This window comes from Eutrigla gurnardus (genome assembly GCF_963514095.1).
Source record: "Eutrigla gurnardus genome assembly, chromosome: 7".
Taxonomy (NCBI): Eukaryota; Metazoa; Chordata; class Actinopteri; order Perciformes; family Triglidae; genus Eutrigla; species Eutrigla gurnardus.
In genome coordinates, this window is record NC_139921.1 from 6,720,071 (window position 1) to 6,740,357 (window position 20,287).

The 20,287-nt window shown below is 44.8% G+C and overlaps 2 protein-coding genes across 7 annotated transcripts in view; both read left to right on the forward strand.

The window, feature by feature from the left end:
- eipr1 (EARP complex and GARP complex interacting protein 1) overlaps window positions 1–20,287 on the forward strand; it is a 245,599-nt gene that overhangs the window by 200,555 nt on the left and 24,757 nt on the right. The window lies entirely within an intron of this gene.
- myt1lb (myelin transcription factor 1-like, b) overlaps window positions 1–20,287 on the forward strand; it is a 115,101-nt gene that overhangs the window by 25,999 nt on the left and 68,815 nt on the right. For all 6 annotated transcript variants that reach the window (XM_084013979.1, XM_084013981.1, XM_084013982.1 and 3 more), the window contains exons 2-4: window positions 6,022–6,135; window positions 12,242–12,287; window positions 15,494–15,527. In XM_084013979.1, coding sequence (XP_083870105.1) covers window positions 12,242–12,287; window positions 15,494–15,527 — 80 coding nt within the window. In that variant the 5' untranslated portion in view covers window positions 6,022–6,135. The remainder of the gene's footprint in view (window positions 1–6,021; window positions 6,136–12,241; window positions 12,288–15,493; window positions 15,528–20,287) is intronic.

Consider the following 20,287-nt stretch of genomic DNA (forward strand, 5'->3'; position numbering starts at 1 on the left):
GTGCTGGTGATTACCCCACTGTGGGTAATTGCGGCGGTGGTTTGCTCAGTGTTATTTCCCCCCACTCCCTGCCCTTACAGAGGGGGAGGCGCCTCCCCCCCGACAAGGCGTATTTGTGTGTATGTGTGTTTCCCTGGGAGGGGCAGGGTAATAATAATAAAAACGCCGCGTGTGCTCCTCTATTTCTTTGATTTTCACTTCCTGGAGCAGGCGTCTTGTGTTTGTGTTTGGGAGCAGAGCGAAGCCCAGCAGGTCAGCCCGGGGTCACTCCCATCTCTCGCGTCCTTGAAGAGAAAAGCGGGTCAGATACTGCTTTTACCGCGGCTCACTCTGCTTCTTTGGTCGGAGCAGGAAATCCATGCAGAGACAGCTTCTCCACCCTGAACCTCCGTGTGTCCGACGTGTTCAGACGGGCAGATTAGTTTTTATCGCTGTTGTATCAAGAAGCAACCGGCAGTTTAAAACACTAAATGATACACTTATCACCATCTCATCGTATTATCACTTAGAAAAGAAGAGTCACTTCTCTGTGACATAATAAACTCACTACAAATATTTCTTTCTTAACATGTCAAGTGATTCCATAATGTTCAAGTGCCATTTTCATATCGTCCTGCGTATTTAAGGCTGCTCTGCTTGTCTGCCGGACCGACCCAGTGTGAGCCGGCTGCAGCATCCCAACCCTCAATAAGATTAGTGGGTGTAGAAACAAGAAGGATAGATGGAGGACAAGCTGAGTCCACAGGCTGCGGTTTCAGGACCGTTCATCAGCTCTTAATTGCTTGACATTGATATTTGCAAAAATAAATGGAAAGAAAGTCTTACCTAAAGTTCATTGTTCAGTATATTTAGCATTTAGCTGTAAACATTATCCATTTATTTATCAATTTTGGAATTGATTTGCTTAAATGCTTGGTTATTTTATGAGCTGATATTTACTGATAGTAGATATCTAATTTCGGAGAGTAATGTCTCCAATGAACAACCAAATCGCCAGGGAACCTCAAAGTGTTCAATATTGACTAAATAAACCAGATTTTATTAAATGAACACAGACAACCAAAGACAATGAATGCAATAGCTTAATACGTTATTAAAACCCAACCAGTGCTTTTGTCATCATTCTTATTTTTTCATTTTCTTTTCAAATTGTTTTTTTTTAATTTGGGGTGTCCTCTTTCAAAAATGTGGTTTTATTTCATAATGGCATTTCCCCCGATGACTTGTTTATTGCATCAAATAAACCTCTCTCGGCAGTGAAGTTGACAACTCAATTTCCAGCCGATGAAATGCCCCGAAGCCTCTCTTTCAAGCTGCGACCACCTTTCCCGTTTGCTACGTTTGCTAACCGAGCCGCCAGCTAGTTTGTTAGCAGAACCGCCTGAGAAGCATTCATTGGAAAATGAAGACTTTCAAACTCCAGAGGAACCCTGTCGGGGGGAAGAACCGGAACATTTTCCATCTAGAAGCCTTCAGTGAAGAAAAACTCCAGGTCTGAGCTCATTGATGCTATTGGAGCTGCTACGCTAACCTCTAGCAGCCATTTTTGTTTTGAACTCACCATTGGGGCTCCGACTGATCCACAACCGTTGAAGCCCGAAGCCTGTTTGCCATAGCAACAACAGTGCCAAAGTTCAAATTATTCAAATGATTTGAAAATAATTCTGACATAAACTTGTCTATAACGAAAACACACAACAGTTAAAACCCTGTTTTTCAAACTTCCGTCATGTTTTCTCCCGCAAGAGGATTTGTTGGGAAAAAACCCTGCAATATTAAGGCTGTGTAGATGCAGGGTCATGGGATTTCTTCCGTTGGTTTCTGCTGTATCACTGTTTTGACAGTGTGGTCAGTGTAATGCCTCAGTGGGATTTAGAGAGTTGGGTGGTTTAGTTCAGGGATATAGAGGATCAGGTCTTTTTTTATAAACTGAAACCCTTTTGAATTACTAACCTCGGGGCTGTCTGGGCACGCCGAGGACTCCTAGATACAGACACGCTGAGCAGGCTGACGGCTAAAATAACACCAAAAAATAGCCCAAATACGGCAGTGGATCTGCTCTCTGCACATCTGGACAAATGGAGACCATTGGATCTGGAGACAGAAGGCTTTGGGTCAAGTTAGAACTGATATGTGTACTGTTTCTTATCTGTTATCTTAGTGTAGTGGAAGCATCGATTCCCCACAACAGTTTCAGGAGGAACAGATAAAGCTGCCAGCTGGCGTTATTATCAAACCAATCCTGTGTCCGGTTCTCTGGCTAATCAGACCAGCTAACAAACGCCCAATAAGAACACAGTCTAGTCTAGTTATCTGGTGCTCTCCCTGGGTTGCTCCCCTCCTCTCAGCTGGAGTTTGGACTTTGCAGTATTTTTCGGGGGATGTACATATTTTATTTACATGCATAAAGAGCTGCGGGTAGTTTGAGGATCGTGTGCGGCAGAGGGAAGACGAGATATACATCAATCCTGTTCCCACCTCGGTCTGACACCCATCAAACACACTCGCTCTGTTCTGACAACGCTGGCTTCGGCTGCAGCACGAGGGCATTCAGGCCAAGACATCATAGTCGCTGCTTCACCTCCAGTGTGTGTGTGTGTGTGTGTGTGTGTGTGTGTGTCCAAGAGGCAATGAACAGGCACGGAGAAGAACACAGGATATGGAACAGAGAGAGAGAGGGAGAGCAAAAGTGAGATTTCATCTCCTCTCTGCCTGTATACATATCTGCCAGAATGTAGGTCAGGCAGCCCCAGTCACTCTCCGAGCCTGGGAGAAGGAGATTGGTGTGTGTGTGTATGTGTGTGTGTGTGTGTGTGTGTGTGTGTGCACACCGCATGAATAAAGAATGTGTCTCTCTTGTAATGTGTGCTTATTTGTGTGTGCTTTGTCCTCATGTGCCATACGTATGTGTCCTTATATGATGGGTGTGATTTTGTTTTGTGTGTGTGTCTAAAGTACCTGTCATGTAGCGTCCGTGTCACAGAAAATGTCACAGCAGACATCACAGACCACTTTCCTTTCTGCAGTGTGTGTGTGTGTGTGTGTGTGTGTGTGTGTGTGTGTGTGTCGGAGTCCTAACATTCTCCTACGAACTGGGAGAGAGGACTGCGAGATGCACGCCACTTGTACAAGGATGACAGAAGCGTGGATTTGCATAATGTGCGTTGGCCTGTCGCAAGAAAGGCTGTGCCAAATACATTTGCAAGTGATTATCTTAAAGGTCCCATATTGTAAAAAGAGACGTTCATGTCTTTTTGATAATAAAAGACGTCTAAGTGCTGTATAAATACTGCGAGGGCGCCGTAAAGGTCCCATATTGTAAAAGGTGAGATTTTCATGTCTTTTTCATTAGAAAGGAGGTCCAGGTGCTGGATTAATACTTTAACACAGAGATAATCACACCATGATGATGGAAATTAGACCCCTCAATATGCATCATAACGGAGTTTCCTTTTACACAAGCATCCAGAACCAGAGAGATTCAAGTTGTCCCTGTTTATTTCCAGTTGCAGTCGCTGCGTCCCACTTCATTGGCCGCATCCTTCGGAGGCCGAATGGACTCCCTCAAATGCAGCCCAGAAATGCGACCTTCCTATCGTGGATTCAGAGGATCCAACAGACGGATCCTTCACGGCAGCAGCAGGAGATGCAGCTGAAATACACTCTAATATAATAGAATTATGGTGCCGGTGGTGAAGCATATCCTCCATCTTTATACATTAATAAGAAGAAAACTCCATTTTAATTTAATAACTGTGCTCTTTCTTATCAACTGGTTGCTTGGCGATGGGAATGGTAAAAGTGACAGAAGTCCGATGTAGACTAGACCATCTCATTGTGGTGACCAGTTCAACTGTGGGGGTCTTTCCAAAGAAATACAACAATCAAAGTATGGTGTGGGTGTCGGAGACGCCAGCCTGGGTTTTATTCAGGTTTGGTTGGGAAAGGAAATAAGTGGTAACGCTCACCACCACTAGGATTCCAGGCTGACATGAAATCAGTCCTCTGGTCAGGGCCGGCTCTACCTAATTTTGTGCCCTAGGCGAGATTGCTCTCCGGTGCCTAGAGCGCCTAGAGCGCCTAGAGCCTAGAGCGCCTATATCGCCTATGCCAAGAGCCGGCCCCTCTGGTCATATATTGTGCGTTTGTGTTGAAATCCACGGAAGTTGGATTTGCCTGTGATTTACGTTTTTGACTCGGTGTGATTCTGAATCCAGACCTCAGTGGGATGATGACTTTGGTTTCCATTGGCCGTTGCAATAATGCAACGTACAGCAGGAAAGCTTTTCACCTGGAATGATGTGTTTATCAAGATCTGATGTGTGATTCAAGTGTTCTGTGTTTGAGCAGTGTAAAGACTGGATGGTGTGTGTTTGCCGTCCTGTGACTGAGCTCCGCTGCAGTCCGACAACCTTTCTTCCCTTTCTCTGTCTGGCGCTGTCCTTGGTGCTGAAACTAGCAGCTGGCTGGAATACCACACACAGGCACATTTAACACACAGAGTGTTGCATTGTGTCTTCTTCTGTTGTATAGTTGGATTTTCTCTTTCTCCCTCACCTTTTTTCTGAAACACAAAGATACACTTGGGTGGGGGGGTCATCTTCTGATGACGAGTCAGAGAGCTGTGATTTGCCATCAGTCTCCACATGAAGACCTTCATCAGAGGACGGACCCGTCACTTACACTCTGATTGTAACGACTAGTGGGCCCGGGATGAGCGTGTGTGTGTGTGTGTGTGTGTGTGTGTGTGTGTGTGTGTGTGTGTGTGTGTGTGTTTCTACATTATGGGGTGAAAGTAGATAAAATGATGTCACGAATGTGCCACCTCCATCGTGTTACAGTGAGAATGACAGCAGCGCTGCTTCCACCACCAGCCACGACTTTCTCTGAAGTGAAACTCTTTTACATACACAGGTGTGCTAGTTACCCTCGCCCCAGAGCACTTACACTTTGTTTTACTGCTATTTGTTTCTGAATGACATGCTTTAAGGGTGCACCGGTGGCTGCAATCAAACACAAACCAGCTTTCGACGCCGATTTCAAAGACATAAAAGACAGCAGGACGGCCGTCATAAAAAAGAAAAATATAGTTTGAGTGGCCCATTGTTTGCGCCATCCTTCTCGCAACTCACTCGCACGGCGTCCAACTTGGCAGCGCTTAAGAGTCACACTACAAAGGAAGTGGACGAGAAAACAGAGGTGTGTGCGTGTGCGATGAAGGTGAGAAAAAAGCCCCCCTGCTGGTTCAAAGTGAAGTCCGCTTATGCACAAAACAAGCAGCGCTGGTTTTACATAACGCACAACAGGCTTGCTGAGCGCTCGCTGTCTGCCGATGGTGTGTTGTCCTGAGGGAGCAGCTATTGTTTTGATTTAAGCTGCTTTGAAATAGGTTGGGAATGGCTGTGCGTGTGTACGTGTTATGGGCCGTCTGGTGGGCTCCCTATGGGGGCCTTCATTCTTTGTGATGGTCCCTATACACCATCAACGCCTCATCTGTTCTCTCCCATACGTTCTCTCAATTAGCAGCAGCAGCGGATGGAAGGAAACAAAGGCAGGCGGCGGCGCTACGCCGGCACTGTTTCAGTGCATATGTTCGTTCACACCTCCGTCTCTTTTACATTCTGTCTTTATCACGTTCTCGTAGGACATCGACCCCTTCACTCACTCCTCTCCCATCTCTCCCTCCCCTTTCCTCTCCCCCCTCACTGAGCAAAGGATGGAGAGCTGAGGAGAGAAATCATGGAGGCAGGCACGGATCATTAGCTATATTTGTCCCCACTTCCTGCAGAAGATGATAGATCTAGCTAATTACCCCATGTTGCCAAGCCTATTGCACACGACAAGCGGCTGTCGTTATGGCGGAAATCAACGTTTGCTTGGCGTGTGCCGCATAGCCGACGCTATATGACTATTCATGAGCCGGGAGTCAAAGGAGAGGAGGAACTTCCCGATCCTGTATGTGAATGTAATTGTTGGGGGGAAAGGATTTTAATGATGCATCTTCTCCTTCCTTCTGTGCAGAAAATGAGTTTGGAGGAGACGTGGTGAGCCGCCGCCCTCCAGCTGAACGTCGGTAGGTCACGGCGGAGGCAGAGGTCCGGACCAAAGCGCTGTCTCGACCGCAAACCCTTTCAGGTAGTGCAGCACATCAGTTCACAGAGACCTGTTCTGATAGCTTCTATATCAGCAGCACTGCTCATGACAACAAAACAATTAAAAGAAGAACAAAAACAGCATTAGCAAAAAGTAAATATGGATTGTATATTCTAAAGAAAATTAGAGATGATATAATAAGTCAACCAACGTGTGAGTAGAAAGTTGTCCATTAAGTACTTTTCCCACTGGACTAAAAACCCACTGAGGTCTGGCTACTGTCTCTAGAAAGGTTCCGATCAGCAGTCTGCAGGAGGGCATTGTGGGTATTTATGGGCAGCGATGGAAACATAACACCCTTTCCCGGCGCAATGCTCTGTGACGCGCGTTGAGGTGGATATTAAATAATTAGATGTGCAAAGGAACAGACGTTATATGTGCTCCTCTACCAGACTCCATGGACAGAAACTGTAATTTGACCTCGCTAATCTTTATAAAGCAAACGTGATGGAAACAACATCATATTCATATTGTGTTGTACATTTTTTCATGTTCTGAATAAAAACATATGTTGAAATTAACACTCGCACATAAAAAGATGTAACCACGGTAACTATTTATCCACTAAGCCCTTTTTCTGGCGCAACAGAAAGACGTCTACGTTTCCACAACCTGCATGTTTGTAATATAACTGCTTTAATGTGTAGAAATCATGTTCATTACCGTTTTATTGACGTACATTTTAGAGAAGCATGTGACGTACAGCCGATACAGATTCAGACAACAGCTTACCTCCGACTGCAGCTTCATTAATGCTGCATCCTCCTTAATGAGTGCAGCAATGCAGAGATAGATGAAAGGCAGTAAAGCCCAACAGTAGCGAACACAACGGCTTCCCGTCCTCTACTGTACCGGCTCTCCGTCACTGTTGGACCAGCTGAGTGTCCAGACTGCATTCTGATCACACCCTGCTGCTGCTCGGCCCTTTTTAAAGCCATTTCACACACTAGTCGGGCCCCGCTCGCCAGATTCTCCTTTCCTGTCTCCAGCAGCCTCGCTCTGGTTCTCACTCCGACTGTCAGCGGCCGCCGTCTGCACAGCCCTCCACACTAATTCTGATGCACTTAGCGTCGGTTGGGCACACATGTTTACTGTCACTTCATGATGCACGGCGTAACTACCTATTTGCACTGAAATTTGATAGCGCCAGCGCAGTTCTGGTGGCTCCCTATCACTTCACTGTGCGGAATGCTAATGTGAGAGTAGGAGTGTGTGTGTGTGTGTGTGTGTGTGTGTGTGTGTGTGTGTGTGTGTGTGTGTGTGTGTGTGTGTGAGTGTGTGTGTGTGTGTGTGAGTGAGTGTGTGTGTGTGTGTGTGAGTGAGTGTGTGTGTGTGTGTGTGTTGGGGGTGTTAGTGCCATGCCTGTAACACATTCCCCTAAAACTTCAAGGTGAAAACAAAGGGAAACTGATAACGATGTGAATTGTTGTGACAGATGTCTGAGCATCGCCCCACCCCCCATCAACGCCAATGATAAACACACACACACACACACACACACACACACACACACACACTGCTTGTCTCAGTGCATATTACTAATAATCACTGCATTTCTTAACATGTTTCATTCGCAGCGACGTCATGATTCTTCTCTATCAAACGGAGACAAGCCTCTTTTTATTTGCGTATCTCGTGTCTTATGAAGCTCCTGTGTCCGATGAATGGACGCGCCGTCTTCCATTCCCAAAGGAACATCATTTACATATTAGTTTTCATTTCGCTTCCCATTCACAACATGCACGTGTGTTCAGAGGATGCCTCTTCTTTGAGATTTCATCTGGTGTTTACAGCATTAGAGGATCTGAAGACGCAGCCATCTCATCCCGGGTCTCGTGTGTTATAAATCTCAAATCCTTACACAATATATGCATAATAATATGTCATATAGACTAAATTTCATGGATGCAAATTGCAAACCACGTGGCGAACGTCTGTCGTGCACATTTAGAGGCGATGAATGGTAAATAAGGGTGGGAAGGGAACAGCAGGATTTTTTACCTAATTACCGCCGGCTTCTGCTTGGTTTTTGAATATACCAAATAAATCCCAGTGGAGGTCATGTGTGAATTACTCCAACACCAGTTAAGTACCTCCACCTTGATCCAGTACTCCCAACATTAAGTTTATGCAACAAGACGGGGAAAAAGTGCCTTTTGGCAGGAAATAAAATGTAGTATTTTGAATTTAGTTACAGATCACACTAATAACTGCTGTTAAATTAAAGATATAAATGCTGGAAATGTAAAAAATCCTTACAGTCTAGCAAATATACATATTGGCATTAAAGCAGTTGTCTAAATTGCCTTCTGTAGAAATGAGAAAATGCAGCTCGCCTCATTATACATGTTTGCTTCGAGCCAACCTAAACTTTTGGTGCTTGGATCAACGTGACTCCGTGGTCATTAATCTGGGCCCGTAATGACATTGATCCGGGGTCTAATTGAGACGCAAACAGAGAGGGAGTGGGCTGCCTCCTAATCCTCAATAAGCAGGCTAACCTTCATTACAGCCGTGACATTTCCCCATGGGGCGCTAAGAGGGGAGAACGAGCCGGACGGGATATGAGGGCTCTCCAACATATGGTGCACCGCCGCGGCGCCGCTCACGCTACCCGGGTCCAGCACTCACCGGCGACAGGACTCACATTGTTGCTGCTGTTTGATTCTGCTGCTGCTTCACTTGTTGTTGAAGCCGTTGTGTTCAGCGCTGATGCAGGCCTCGCTTAAAAACCCGGGCCCTCTGAGAGAGCCTGACAGCTTCAGATAGGCACTGTTAGTGTGTGTGTGTGTGTGTGTGTGTGTGTGTGTGTGTGTGCACTCCAACTAAACATGTATTCATATCGCTGTCCACAGATGATGTTTCTTTTAATATTCTGCAAGCAGGCTGAGACTATTTCTATTGTTTTCAATATTTAATCCATTTCATTTTTCAAACAGACAGCTCACCCTGGTAGCTTCTTATATGCTGTATTATAAACCTCTCTCTCTCTCTCTCTCTCTCACTCTAATAAACAAGTTAAATACATAGATATGAAGGCAGAAAAGTCACACCCACATTGCAGGTCAACGAGACAGGCTCGGTGTTTTGAGACGGGTGGGGTGAGTCGCCAGCATCGCCACAGGCCCCGCCCACTGTGGACAGTCTGCCCCGGTCCACGGTGGTGCTGGGAGCCCTGTTCCTGCCCGCGGGGAGAGAGGGGGAAGCGAGTACCAAGTCCACAGGCCCGGTAGCAGTGAGGTCAAGGTGGAGGCTGCTGTAAAGCTCAGGAGCAGGCAGAGTGGGTCGCTACGAGGACATGACTGGCTGTGGAGAGGATCCTCTTACACAGAGCGGCTGACGTAAACAGTGTAGACATAGAGTTAATCGTGGAACTGTGGAGGCCGACCTAGACCGTTGGTCTGTTTGACTTAACTCGCTAACATCAGACATCCTGCAGTATGACTATTTTCACGGTTGCTAAGATACGTTTTTTGATGTTGTGGTAGATTAAACAAGGACGGGTCATTCAGGGGCAACAGGAGGATGCACAGCGCTACATTATTTAAGAACATTACCAAAAGAGAGACGCAACCAAAACCTTTGAAAGTTCATTCCTTAGTAGATGATACACTTGAAGCCAAGATCTCACCTGAAGATATCGAAAAAAAATGATGATTCAAAACAATGTTTATTTCTAAACCTGACTTTTATCCAAATAGGGTTGCTGCAGTTGAAAAACATTTTCATTTATAATAGCAGATAAAGACATCCGTTGTGGGAGGAACAATACAGAGACATAAACACAAAAGAGCGCCACCTACAGGAAAAATCCATTACGACCCACAGGGATTGACAAGTGAACTCTCGTGGAGCTCAAGTAGGGAATGTGGTGAAGAGAAGCATCTCAAAGCTTAGATTAAACATGATTTGGACGTTGAATTAATTGCTACATTGACATTTGTGTGTTTTTGTGATCAAAGTCTCTGTATGGACGTATGCAACATGATTTGTTGTTGAAGTGTTGAAGGGACTCTGTCCCTGCTGATGGACTGCAGGTCGTTCCAGAGAAGCTTTGATAAATCGGAGCCGTGATTAGACCGAGGAAGGATGTTCAGCGAGAGGAGACGGAGTCCACTTTGCTCACATGACTCCTTCAGAGAAATTCAAGGTTACGCACTTTCATGGTTTCACGCTGACAGTGCTCTCTGCTCGCTGTCTGTCTGCCTTGAAGGGGAGAGTATGGATTCATATGTTCCCCTTTTGTTCCTTTTCCCCCAAAGAAGGGTCTTATTTACCGCTGTCATAGCAACCACAAAACGCTTTATGAACTATATGTACTTTATAGAGAGAGTCGAACCTACTAGAACGAGCTGTCTGTTTCAACGAAGAGAGAGAGAGAGATGTATATGTATATATATATATATATATAGTTTCGATTAGCCTTCTCAAAATACACCAGGTCATTCCCTCCCTGCTACGTTAATAAGATTTACCAGGTATTCTTGCCTTCCATCATTTTATTTTTCTCCCGTTGAAACATTTATGGGCATTCATAAAGAAACACACCATTAGAACTGAGGGGCTTCACAGTACAGTAAGTGTGGTGTTAATAAATCATGTTTAATAAAAAGAGACATCCAAACAGGCCGCGGCCCCCGTCATCGTCGGAACCCGGCGAGCATGAATATTTAGGGACATCTGGAAATAACAGAGTGACGTTCGGGCTCCTCAACAATTTATGATGTGTTGGTGGAGGGATAGACCTGCCTTTAGAGGGACATGTCCGTCTGACATACGTGAAGGAGAGGTGGGGGGGATGCTTACTCTGGCATATGAGGAGGAAGCATATTAAATGGAAGCATGCAGCTACAGTTGGATGGTGTGATGCAGTATCTGTGTGAAATGACTGATAGACAGTCACACATTCAAGAATGAGAAGAGAAATGAAAACGCTAGGAGTTATGTATCATTTTAAAATGTGCTGTATGGTGACTCCAAACGTGTGGCAGACTGGCATACTTCGTATCTGTCACAGGATTTAGACTATAAATGAAGGAGGTAAGGACCCAAATGCAGTTAAACAAAGGTTTATTTATATAATGAGCTAACAAAAACCAAAGTCCAAAAACTCAGGGAGACCACAGGGGAAAACCACTATGAAAACCACATCCGGGATAACACAAGACGACCAAGCAAAGACAGAACGACACACACAGACTAAATACACAGGGCTGGTTAGGTTCAACGACAGACAGGTGTGGAAACACAAGGGCAGGCTATGGTGATTGGGGAGAACAAGAGGCAAGGCTGACGAGACAATGAGACACAGCTGGGAGACAGAAAAAAGGAGGGAAACCAAGACAGGAAGCAAAGCACATGACAACACAAGACAGAAGCACTACAAAATAAAACAGGAAACCAACACTATACAAAAACCCGGAGTCATGACAGTATCTGTTCACAGCAAACTCCCAACCTGCTTTAGTTTGGTTTACTTCAGCAGCAACATTTGTTGGTCAGGTTTGGTCTGTTCAGTAAAATAACATGAATAGCGGTCTCCTGGGTAAAGGTCCTGTGTTTGTTTGTCCCAGGGTGCTTTGCTGCATGTAAGCCCATCTCTCTCCCCTATATTTCCTGTCTGACCATCAAATAAGGCAGAACTCACTCACTAATGAATGTGTTAATCTGTCTCTGTCAAATATGAGTCTTTGCGTAATTTGTATTAGTTTTGAATAAGTATTCCTAATAAAATGCCGAGTACACATCTGACATCATATTCAATGATACTTATATGATATACTTTTGATTGAAGAGATCCGTTTGTATAAAAGCATTGGTATGAATTCAGCAGGACAGAAGTTTTGGAGAAGAGATTTTGTAGAACAGAGCTCATTTACATTTACAAAGATTTAACATGACGGGAATCCAAAAGCTCCTTCTTTAAAAACGACAGTGAGTCCGTCCGTCATCTATACACATGAAATGTTCCCAACATCCGGCGTCTGACAAGGGCTGAAAAACGTGAAGGCACACGATTCCAAATGAAAGATAATTCTGCATTGCTGTGTGCTGTGTGTTTAACAGCTTGTTTGTGCCCTCTCTGCAGATGGAGGTGGATGCAGACGATAAGCGCCATCGAACACGCTCCAAAGGTATGTGCACGCACACGCACACACAGCGCCGCCGCCATTCAGGGTGACCTTCACTCCCCCCCAACACAAACACACACATGCACAGACACAAGCACACACATTCACTGTCCACACACCACTGCACAAATCCCAGACTGTCACAGTTGAGTTGCCTCCACTCACAGCTTTCTCTCGTTCCTCCCCTGTCTCTATTTTTATAGAACTTGCCGAAACAGAATCACAAAGTCCACATTTTAGAGCTTTGTTCAAAATGAAATATCACATCTAATCCTACAAAATGATACATAGAGTAAAGTGGAAACAGGAAAAAACAGGTATTTCTCAAATTTAGTTTATAAAGCGGTGACACTTTTTCATTTTGTATTGCTTTTTATGGCTCTGCGACAGCACCAGGTATTATGTGTTTGAGTTTCTGTACGTATTCACTACTATTCTCGTAAACGCAGAGAGGGAATTTCTTCAAATTGTTAAAACTCACTGTGACCTCACAGAACAAGTTTTTGTCCGCAATCAAGCGGCAACCTTCGGGTTCTAAAAAGTGAAGCTAAACCTGAAGTGCCTTAAACTTGCATTCTCGCTACTGGCCATCAGGGGGCGACAACAATAAGTCTGATTGTATAGAAGTCCATCCATCCATCCATTTTCTACCGCTTATCCTGTATTTAGGGTCACGGGGGGGCTGGAGCCGATCCCAGCTGTCATTGGCCGAAGGCAGGGTACACCCTGGACAGGACGCCAGTCTATCGCAGGGCCAACATGTAGAGACAAACAACCATTCACGCTCACATTCACACCTACGGGCAATTTAGAGTCACCAATTAACCTATCCCCATCCTGCATGTCGAATAAGAAAATTACTTAACTATTATTATTATTATTACTTACTTGATTTATTATCTAAATATTGTAAACATGAGTTTATGGTCTCAATCTCTAGTTTCGAGTCTTCAATGCTCTATGGCGCGGCTACCTTGTGATTGAAGGAAGTTGCAGGGCCTTGCTACCGTCGCTACCGTCGCTACCGTCGCTACCTTCGCTACCGTCGCTACCGTCGCTACCGTAGCTACCGTCTAGCTAACTTTGGGGGGATTCACACCAGAATCCAGATGGAGCCAGATCCAGTAATGTTGATAGTCGCCTTCCTGCTGGTGTTCCCAGATGTGTTCATCAAGAGCAGTACCACACAGACATGTGGACTCAAGTCATCGTGACTTGGACTTGAGTTGACTGGAGTCACTGTTTTGATGACTTGACACTTAAAATAAATGACTTGAGACTTGACTTGTAAATATTCAGTGATACTGGAGGAAATAAGTCCTACATAAACATAAACTTTTATTCATTTGATTTCACAAAATATCAATAATTCGAATTCAATGTCATACTTTTTGAACAGGTATGATAAATTGGCATACTAACTCCTTGTGGGGTGACTTGACTTTACTAGGACTCGACTTGACTTGACATAAGCTGTGACATGACTTGCCTTATAAGGAAAATGACTTGGGACTTGGTCTTAATGACTTGAGTAACAGAAAAACATAGCAGAACTTCCGTGACCATCCGAGGCAGTTTGTCAGTCTGAATCCTGGAGGGAGAATATTAGCTTCCTTCTAGCTTTTTAGGTATTTGATGACTCATCTTACTTGCTCACACAAAACTAAGTAAAGGACTGAAAAATCTCCGCAGCCATCTGTCCACTCTCAAAGGTTTTAAGAAAAAGAAGTGAAACCGTGTTTCAATCAGAGGACCCTCTTGATGCATATTTGATTTTTCTTAACTTGATGAAGAGTCTAACCTCTTGGACGGGACAGAGGACGAGCCGGAGACCACTGCTGCTACATCGACGATCAAACACTTCGTAGCAAAGGCTGTGACCACGAGGCCCGCGTTTGATTGAGTTACACGTGTCCTCTGCTTGTCGGCCAAAGAGGGAACCAATGTGTGAGCGGAGGCCTGACACTGAAATCATCTTTAGGGCTGTGTCCAAAATCACTCCATCATTTACTCATTCGCTGCTCCTTTTATATTCCACTCGGTAGTTTACTCTGCAGAGTAGTGCTGTGATTTAGTGATCCCACGCTAACCGACGCTACTTTATTTGTCCCGTTGTGTGGATGGACCCTTTTCACACGGACCTTTTGACTTGACCGTCTTTGACAAATCACGACGTGTGCTGTGAAAGGGGTCTATTTTTTTAGGATGCTATAAAGTGGATACATTTCACTCTCAGTTCAAACACTCAAATAAAATGGCGTCAATATCCAGCACTATAGAGGCAATAAGAAGAGCTTTCAGACACATATTTTACAAAATACTTCTAAAAACAAAGTCTTCATCTTTGGGTGAAGCCCATTATAAAGTGTGTGGCAGCTTTTGTGTTGATTTAAACAACAATTTACTGCGAAGGTGTCAAACAGACTACAGCACTTTTCTCGTCTTATCGCCCTCTCAAGCCGCTCCACACTACATTCAGTCTATTTACCCATTCACATCAGGAGCTAATCTAATCTGAGGCCGATGGCCTTCGGGGGTTCAGTATCTGGCCCAAGGACACGGGATTCGAACCTTTTTGATTGGAGGACGACTCCCTGTACCTCTGAGCCACCCCTAACTATCGGGTCTATGCTGTGTTCACGCCAAACACTCATTCAAATTGTTAAATTCAAACGAGCGTGGTTTCATGCGAGCCCATCAGCGTTTAGATCCTCCACCTGCGGCCCGACTTTGCTGAATGAGAAATTAAGGGGGAAATATTGAGAAAGTCTGTGGACACTCAGAGCTCTACGATAGAACGGGAGTCCAGAGACCAGACCAGACTATGTGTACAAACCAGACACGGTCTATGGTACAAACAACAACAGCCAATCCTCTCATCTTATACACCTTCCATATCCATCCAATGTGATTATTTCAGATAAAGGTTATACGCATATTACAGGATTAGTACTAAATGATCAACATAAGGTATTTTATAAAATGAAATGACAGTATTTATTGTCTTATATCTCCCAACACAATGTTACTGAGCTTGAATTGTTTCACTGGTAATGATTTCATAAAAGATCATGTCAGATTGTAAATCGCGATGATCAGCTATTCAGCAGGTTCCTTCTCATGTGTTATACAAAGAGGCTGTGGATTTAGCATGCACGAGCCAGCCCTGTTTCATAATCTCTCTCTCCCTCCCTCTCTCTCTCTCTTAGTGCCTGTGGATCCAGCATTAACAGAGCTTTTCAGGTCAGTGGGATTGAAAAAAAATACACAAACGCAACACAAACACACAGACAGACGGACATAAAGATGGGAAACAGCCAGAGTTACAACCACACACACACACACACACACATAATTGGCCTGCTGTTGTTGAGGTAGTCAAACAGATCCTGGATCAACTGTCACCATATTACCAACCAGAGACCGGCCAGCCTTTGCTCCGCGGTTTGATAGCCGGTCACTAAAGTGTGCTTGGCTCTTTCTCTGTTCTTGCTTTTCCACTATTTGTCTCTTTCTTCAGCCGTGAAGAGATACTTAGAGATGGCTAGTCCTGTTTGTGTCTCCTCCGTCCTCCCTCGGTGTCCCTCGCTCTCTTTGGACGTCAGTGATTGTAACAGCCAGACAGAACCTCCAGTTAATCCGATTCCCTCCGTATGAAATATTAAATATGAGGGTTTTCTCATCGCTGAACGTCGCTATATAATTCTGTTTTTGTCTCATGCGCTTGATGATATTTAGCATGACAGACAATTATCAATTCATTACGCATGCAGCACAACTCTTTGTCTCCGTCTCTCCGCCTACAGCCTTAAAGTTCTCGTTTGGGTGAGTTGAGTGGGTGGAAGGTAGAACGCAGCTTTATTTCAAAGTTGAACGTTTTCTTTGTCACTGGAAAAGTTTCTTCCCTCATTCTTTGAACAGCTATTGTCATTTTTTTCATACGAACTTGCCAAGAGTGAGGGTTATGATTCAATATGATAATTGATTGTCTTTGGAATGGTATCAGAATGAATATTGTGATGCCCAATCACGTCGTCTCAATTGAATGAATTCACAAAGAAGCGCTTGTTGGATTACCAGAAAACATGTTTTGTATATCGTAATCCAGATAAGAAATTATTTATATCTAAAGAGAAGGCTTTGGCCTCATCGCTCAGACCTAATGAGGATAACTGAACAGGCTCCTGCTGAATGGGATTTTTAAAAAAATGTCTAAAAACTCAACATTATCATTGGTATTGATGTCATTTTGCAAGCATTACACGTTATGTACAATTACGAGAAATACATTATTCCCAGTCACACAGCAGAGACCCGACACTAAACTCCAACAGGCTACCTCACATCCAGGGTTGTGTTGCCTCTATACACGACCACATAGGACGTCTATAGAGTCCACGTAAAGACACGTCCTTCCAAAATATTGATAAAATTGATGAGAAGAAAAATTGCTGTATTTTGCATCATGATAATAGCACAAATAAGAAAGTTAACTGGAGACAATGAAAGCATTGAAATCATTATGCAAGACTAGGAGTGTACCGTCCCCAATGAGTCTCTTTGTATTCTTCGGCAGTACAAGAAGTGTTGAGTCAATATATATATATAATATATATATATAGGCCCTAAAAATCAGCCCCCAAAAATCCCATACTGGTCAGCAGCCTCCTATTCATCTGCCCTAATGGTGCCTTATACTGGTGCCTTATACTGGTGCCTTATACTGGTGCCTCATACTGGTGCCTTATTCTGGTGCCTTATACTGGTGCCTCATACTGGTGCCTTATACTGGTGCCTTATACTGGTGCCTCATACTGGTACCTTATACTGGTGCCTTATTCTGGTGCCTTATACTGGTGCCTCATACTGGTACCTTATACTGGTGCCTCATACTGGTCCCTTATACTGGTGCCTTATTCTGGTGCCTTATACTGGTGCCTCATACTGGTACCTTATACTGGTGCCTTATTCTGGTGCCTTATACTGGTGCCTTATTCTGGTGCCTTATACTGGTGCCTCATACTGGTGCCTTATTCTGGTGCCTTATACTGGTGCCTTATTCTGGTGCCTTATACTGGTGCCTCATACTGGTGCCTTATTCTGGTGCCTTATACTGGTGCCTTATTCTGGTGCCTTATACTGGTGCCTCATACTGGTGCCTTATTCTGGTGCCTTATACTGGTGCCTCATACTGGTGCCTCATACTGGTGCCTTATACTGGTGCCTTATACTGGTGCCTCATACTGGTGCCTTATTCTGGTGCCTTATACTGGTGTCTTATTCTAGTGCCTTATACTGGTGCCTCATACTGGTACCTTATACTGGTGCCTTATTCTGGTGCCTCATACTGGTACCTTATACTGGTGCCTTATTCTGGTGCCTCATACTGGTACCTTATACTGGTGCCTTATTCTGGTGCCTTATACTGGTGCCTTATTCTGGTGCCTCATACTGGTACCTTATACTGGTGCCTTATTCTGGTGCCTTATACTGGTGCCTTATACTGGTGCCTCATACTGGTGCCTCATACTGGTGCCTTATACTGGTGCCTCATACTGGTGCCTTATTCTGGTGCCTTATACTGGTGTCTTATTCTAGTGCCTTATACTGGTGCCTCATACTGGTACCTTATACTGGTGCCTTATTCTGGTGCCTTATTCTGGTGCCTTATACTGGTGCCTTATTCTGGTGCCTTATACTGGTGCCTTATTCTGGTGCCTTATACTGGTGTTGTAACAGCGTATTGACTGATGCTCCACACAGTTAAACACCGTCTCCTGGGACCACGAGGAGTGTAGCCCAAAGGATCTAACTGGAGTTCATTAATGTTAGCTACTCAGCCTCCTGTCCAGTCTCAGGTCTGACTGTTAACCATGCATACAGAGGCTGGAATGGATATAACATTTCCTATATATGTGTGTATGCTTTGTGTAACGTATAACGTGCATTCAATGTTGGCTTTTTCAGCGTCCTCTACTCGCCTTTGCAAGTTGTTTCCACCCCACTAATGTGTGAATTTCATCTCGTCCTTGGCTGTGTGGGAGGGGGTGGTTGCAGCTAAGATAAGGGTTCCTGCCTACCTATATATCAATAAAATATTATTCCACCTGGAAGATTACTGTGTAGCCTTTAGCTGATATTCATAGATTGTACAAGGTGTACTCTCTCCTCAATCCTTCATCCCCCTCCGTTTCCCCCCTTTCCCCATTTTCCATCATTCTCACCTCCTGCTCTTACTCCCTCCCTCCCTCCCTCCCTCCCTCCCTGTGCTGCTGCCTGCAGATAGTAATTAATCAGGGGATCGATGTGAAGCCTATCTCCAGGCTGAGGCGTCTATAATGTCGATAATGCTGCTCGATGGCCTCTCTCCCCGGAGTGCTGATAGTCTTCAGGACCAACACGCTCGACTTTGCATGGAGCAGCCTGGGCTGCGTCAGATAGGCTGCTGCTGTCATGCTCGTGTGCGTGATTGCATGTGTACTTTTTGTGTACGTACGCTGCTTGTATGCATCCATGGAAGCTTTTCTCACATACCTGCAGGGAAAGAGAATGATGTACGATGATGTGAGTGACAGCAAATCCCTGTGACTGGACTGAGGGAAGGCAAACTAACCGTGTTTGATGCAAATGTCCCGTTTTCTGAGGGAATCGTTTTAAGTTGTCTATTAAGGGATCAGGTTAAAGACAGGTTTGTGGCTGTGATTGTAAAAACTGGTCCTACAACATTCGCACATCATAACTGGATTAGCTTGGTGTAAGCGTAAGATTTGAGTCTTTTCCAATTCTTCCAGCCCGGCTCAAAATGTATCTGACGTTGTTAGCAGACGTTGCTGCTATCTGATAAAAGCTCAAACCTGCAATCTGAAGGCTTTTTAGTTGTATACAGACCCATAAATTGACACATTTTTCAGATCCAAATGATTGTTTTTACCATTCGGTGCCGTTCGGAGTGGGCCGATCGCTTGGCCCCAGGAAGTGCTGCTCGCAGTAAAGCGCTCATCAATCGTTGACTCCAGGGAAGTGAAGGAGAGTTTGGTTGTGTATCCAGCAGCAAAACCGAACTGCAGCCTGTAAAGGCCCGCCCACATGCTCAACTTAGCCCGCAGAGGCCCGAAGTGCCCTTGTACAGAAGTTTTATTCAAAGTTTATTAATATTGAACACTTTTACATGTTGAAATTGCACCGACTTCATCACTGCACGTCCTTGGATCCCCAGCAATACACCCACCGAGTGTGAAGCAGATCGGATAAACGGTTCTCAGTGAATGCGAAGGACACACTGAGATTGCTTGCTTTATAGTTAGATTGGTGCACACAGTGCAGGGTATACAGGACATGGAGTCCTCTCATTGAAAACAGGTCCAGGTTTGATGACATGTAGGAAGGAGGTGTTTGGGGAGGGCATCCGTGGGTCAATGCAGCAGCCCTGCGTCTGGCACGATGAAAGCTTTCACAGCAGCAGCGAATGTGGAAGACACGCGAGGCGAAGGCATCGCTTTCCATTCAAAGCTACAATTACATGGTTGAACTTCTTTTATGGAAGAAAAGAATAACGATAGCTTGAAGAGAGGACCCCATCTCCATAAAGCTCATCAGGGTTTTCATACGCAGGGTGGTGTGAGGGAGGAGCCCTGCTAGACGGGGAACTCACAGCATCAACATTCCCCTCCATATCTCTATGGTCATTTGCATATTTACAGTCCGCCAAGCTAATCGTGTTTATTGGGGTGTATAAGTGCTGCACGTGAGCTCAATGGGGAGGATAGCTTTGTGCCAGACACTGCATGGTGGAGGCACTGGGATAAAAATGGCCCCCAACCCCCACATTTCTGGAAATGAACGGCTCCTCCTGCAGTAATCCAATTTCAAAAGACAAAAAGAGCCGTCTTACGTAACTAGGACAGCACAGGATTTCGCTAATTATGGTGTTAAGGCACAGTGAAGAATTCCCCAGGTTTGAAATAACGGCCACAATTTGTGACTATATTTTGATGTTGTTGGGT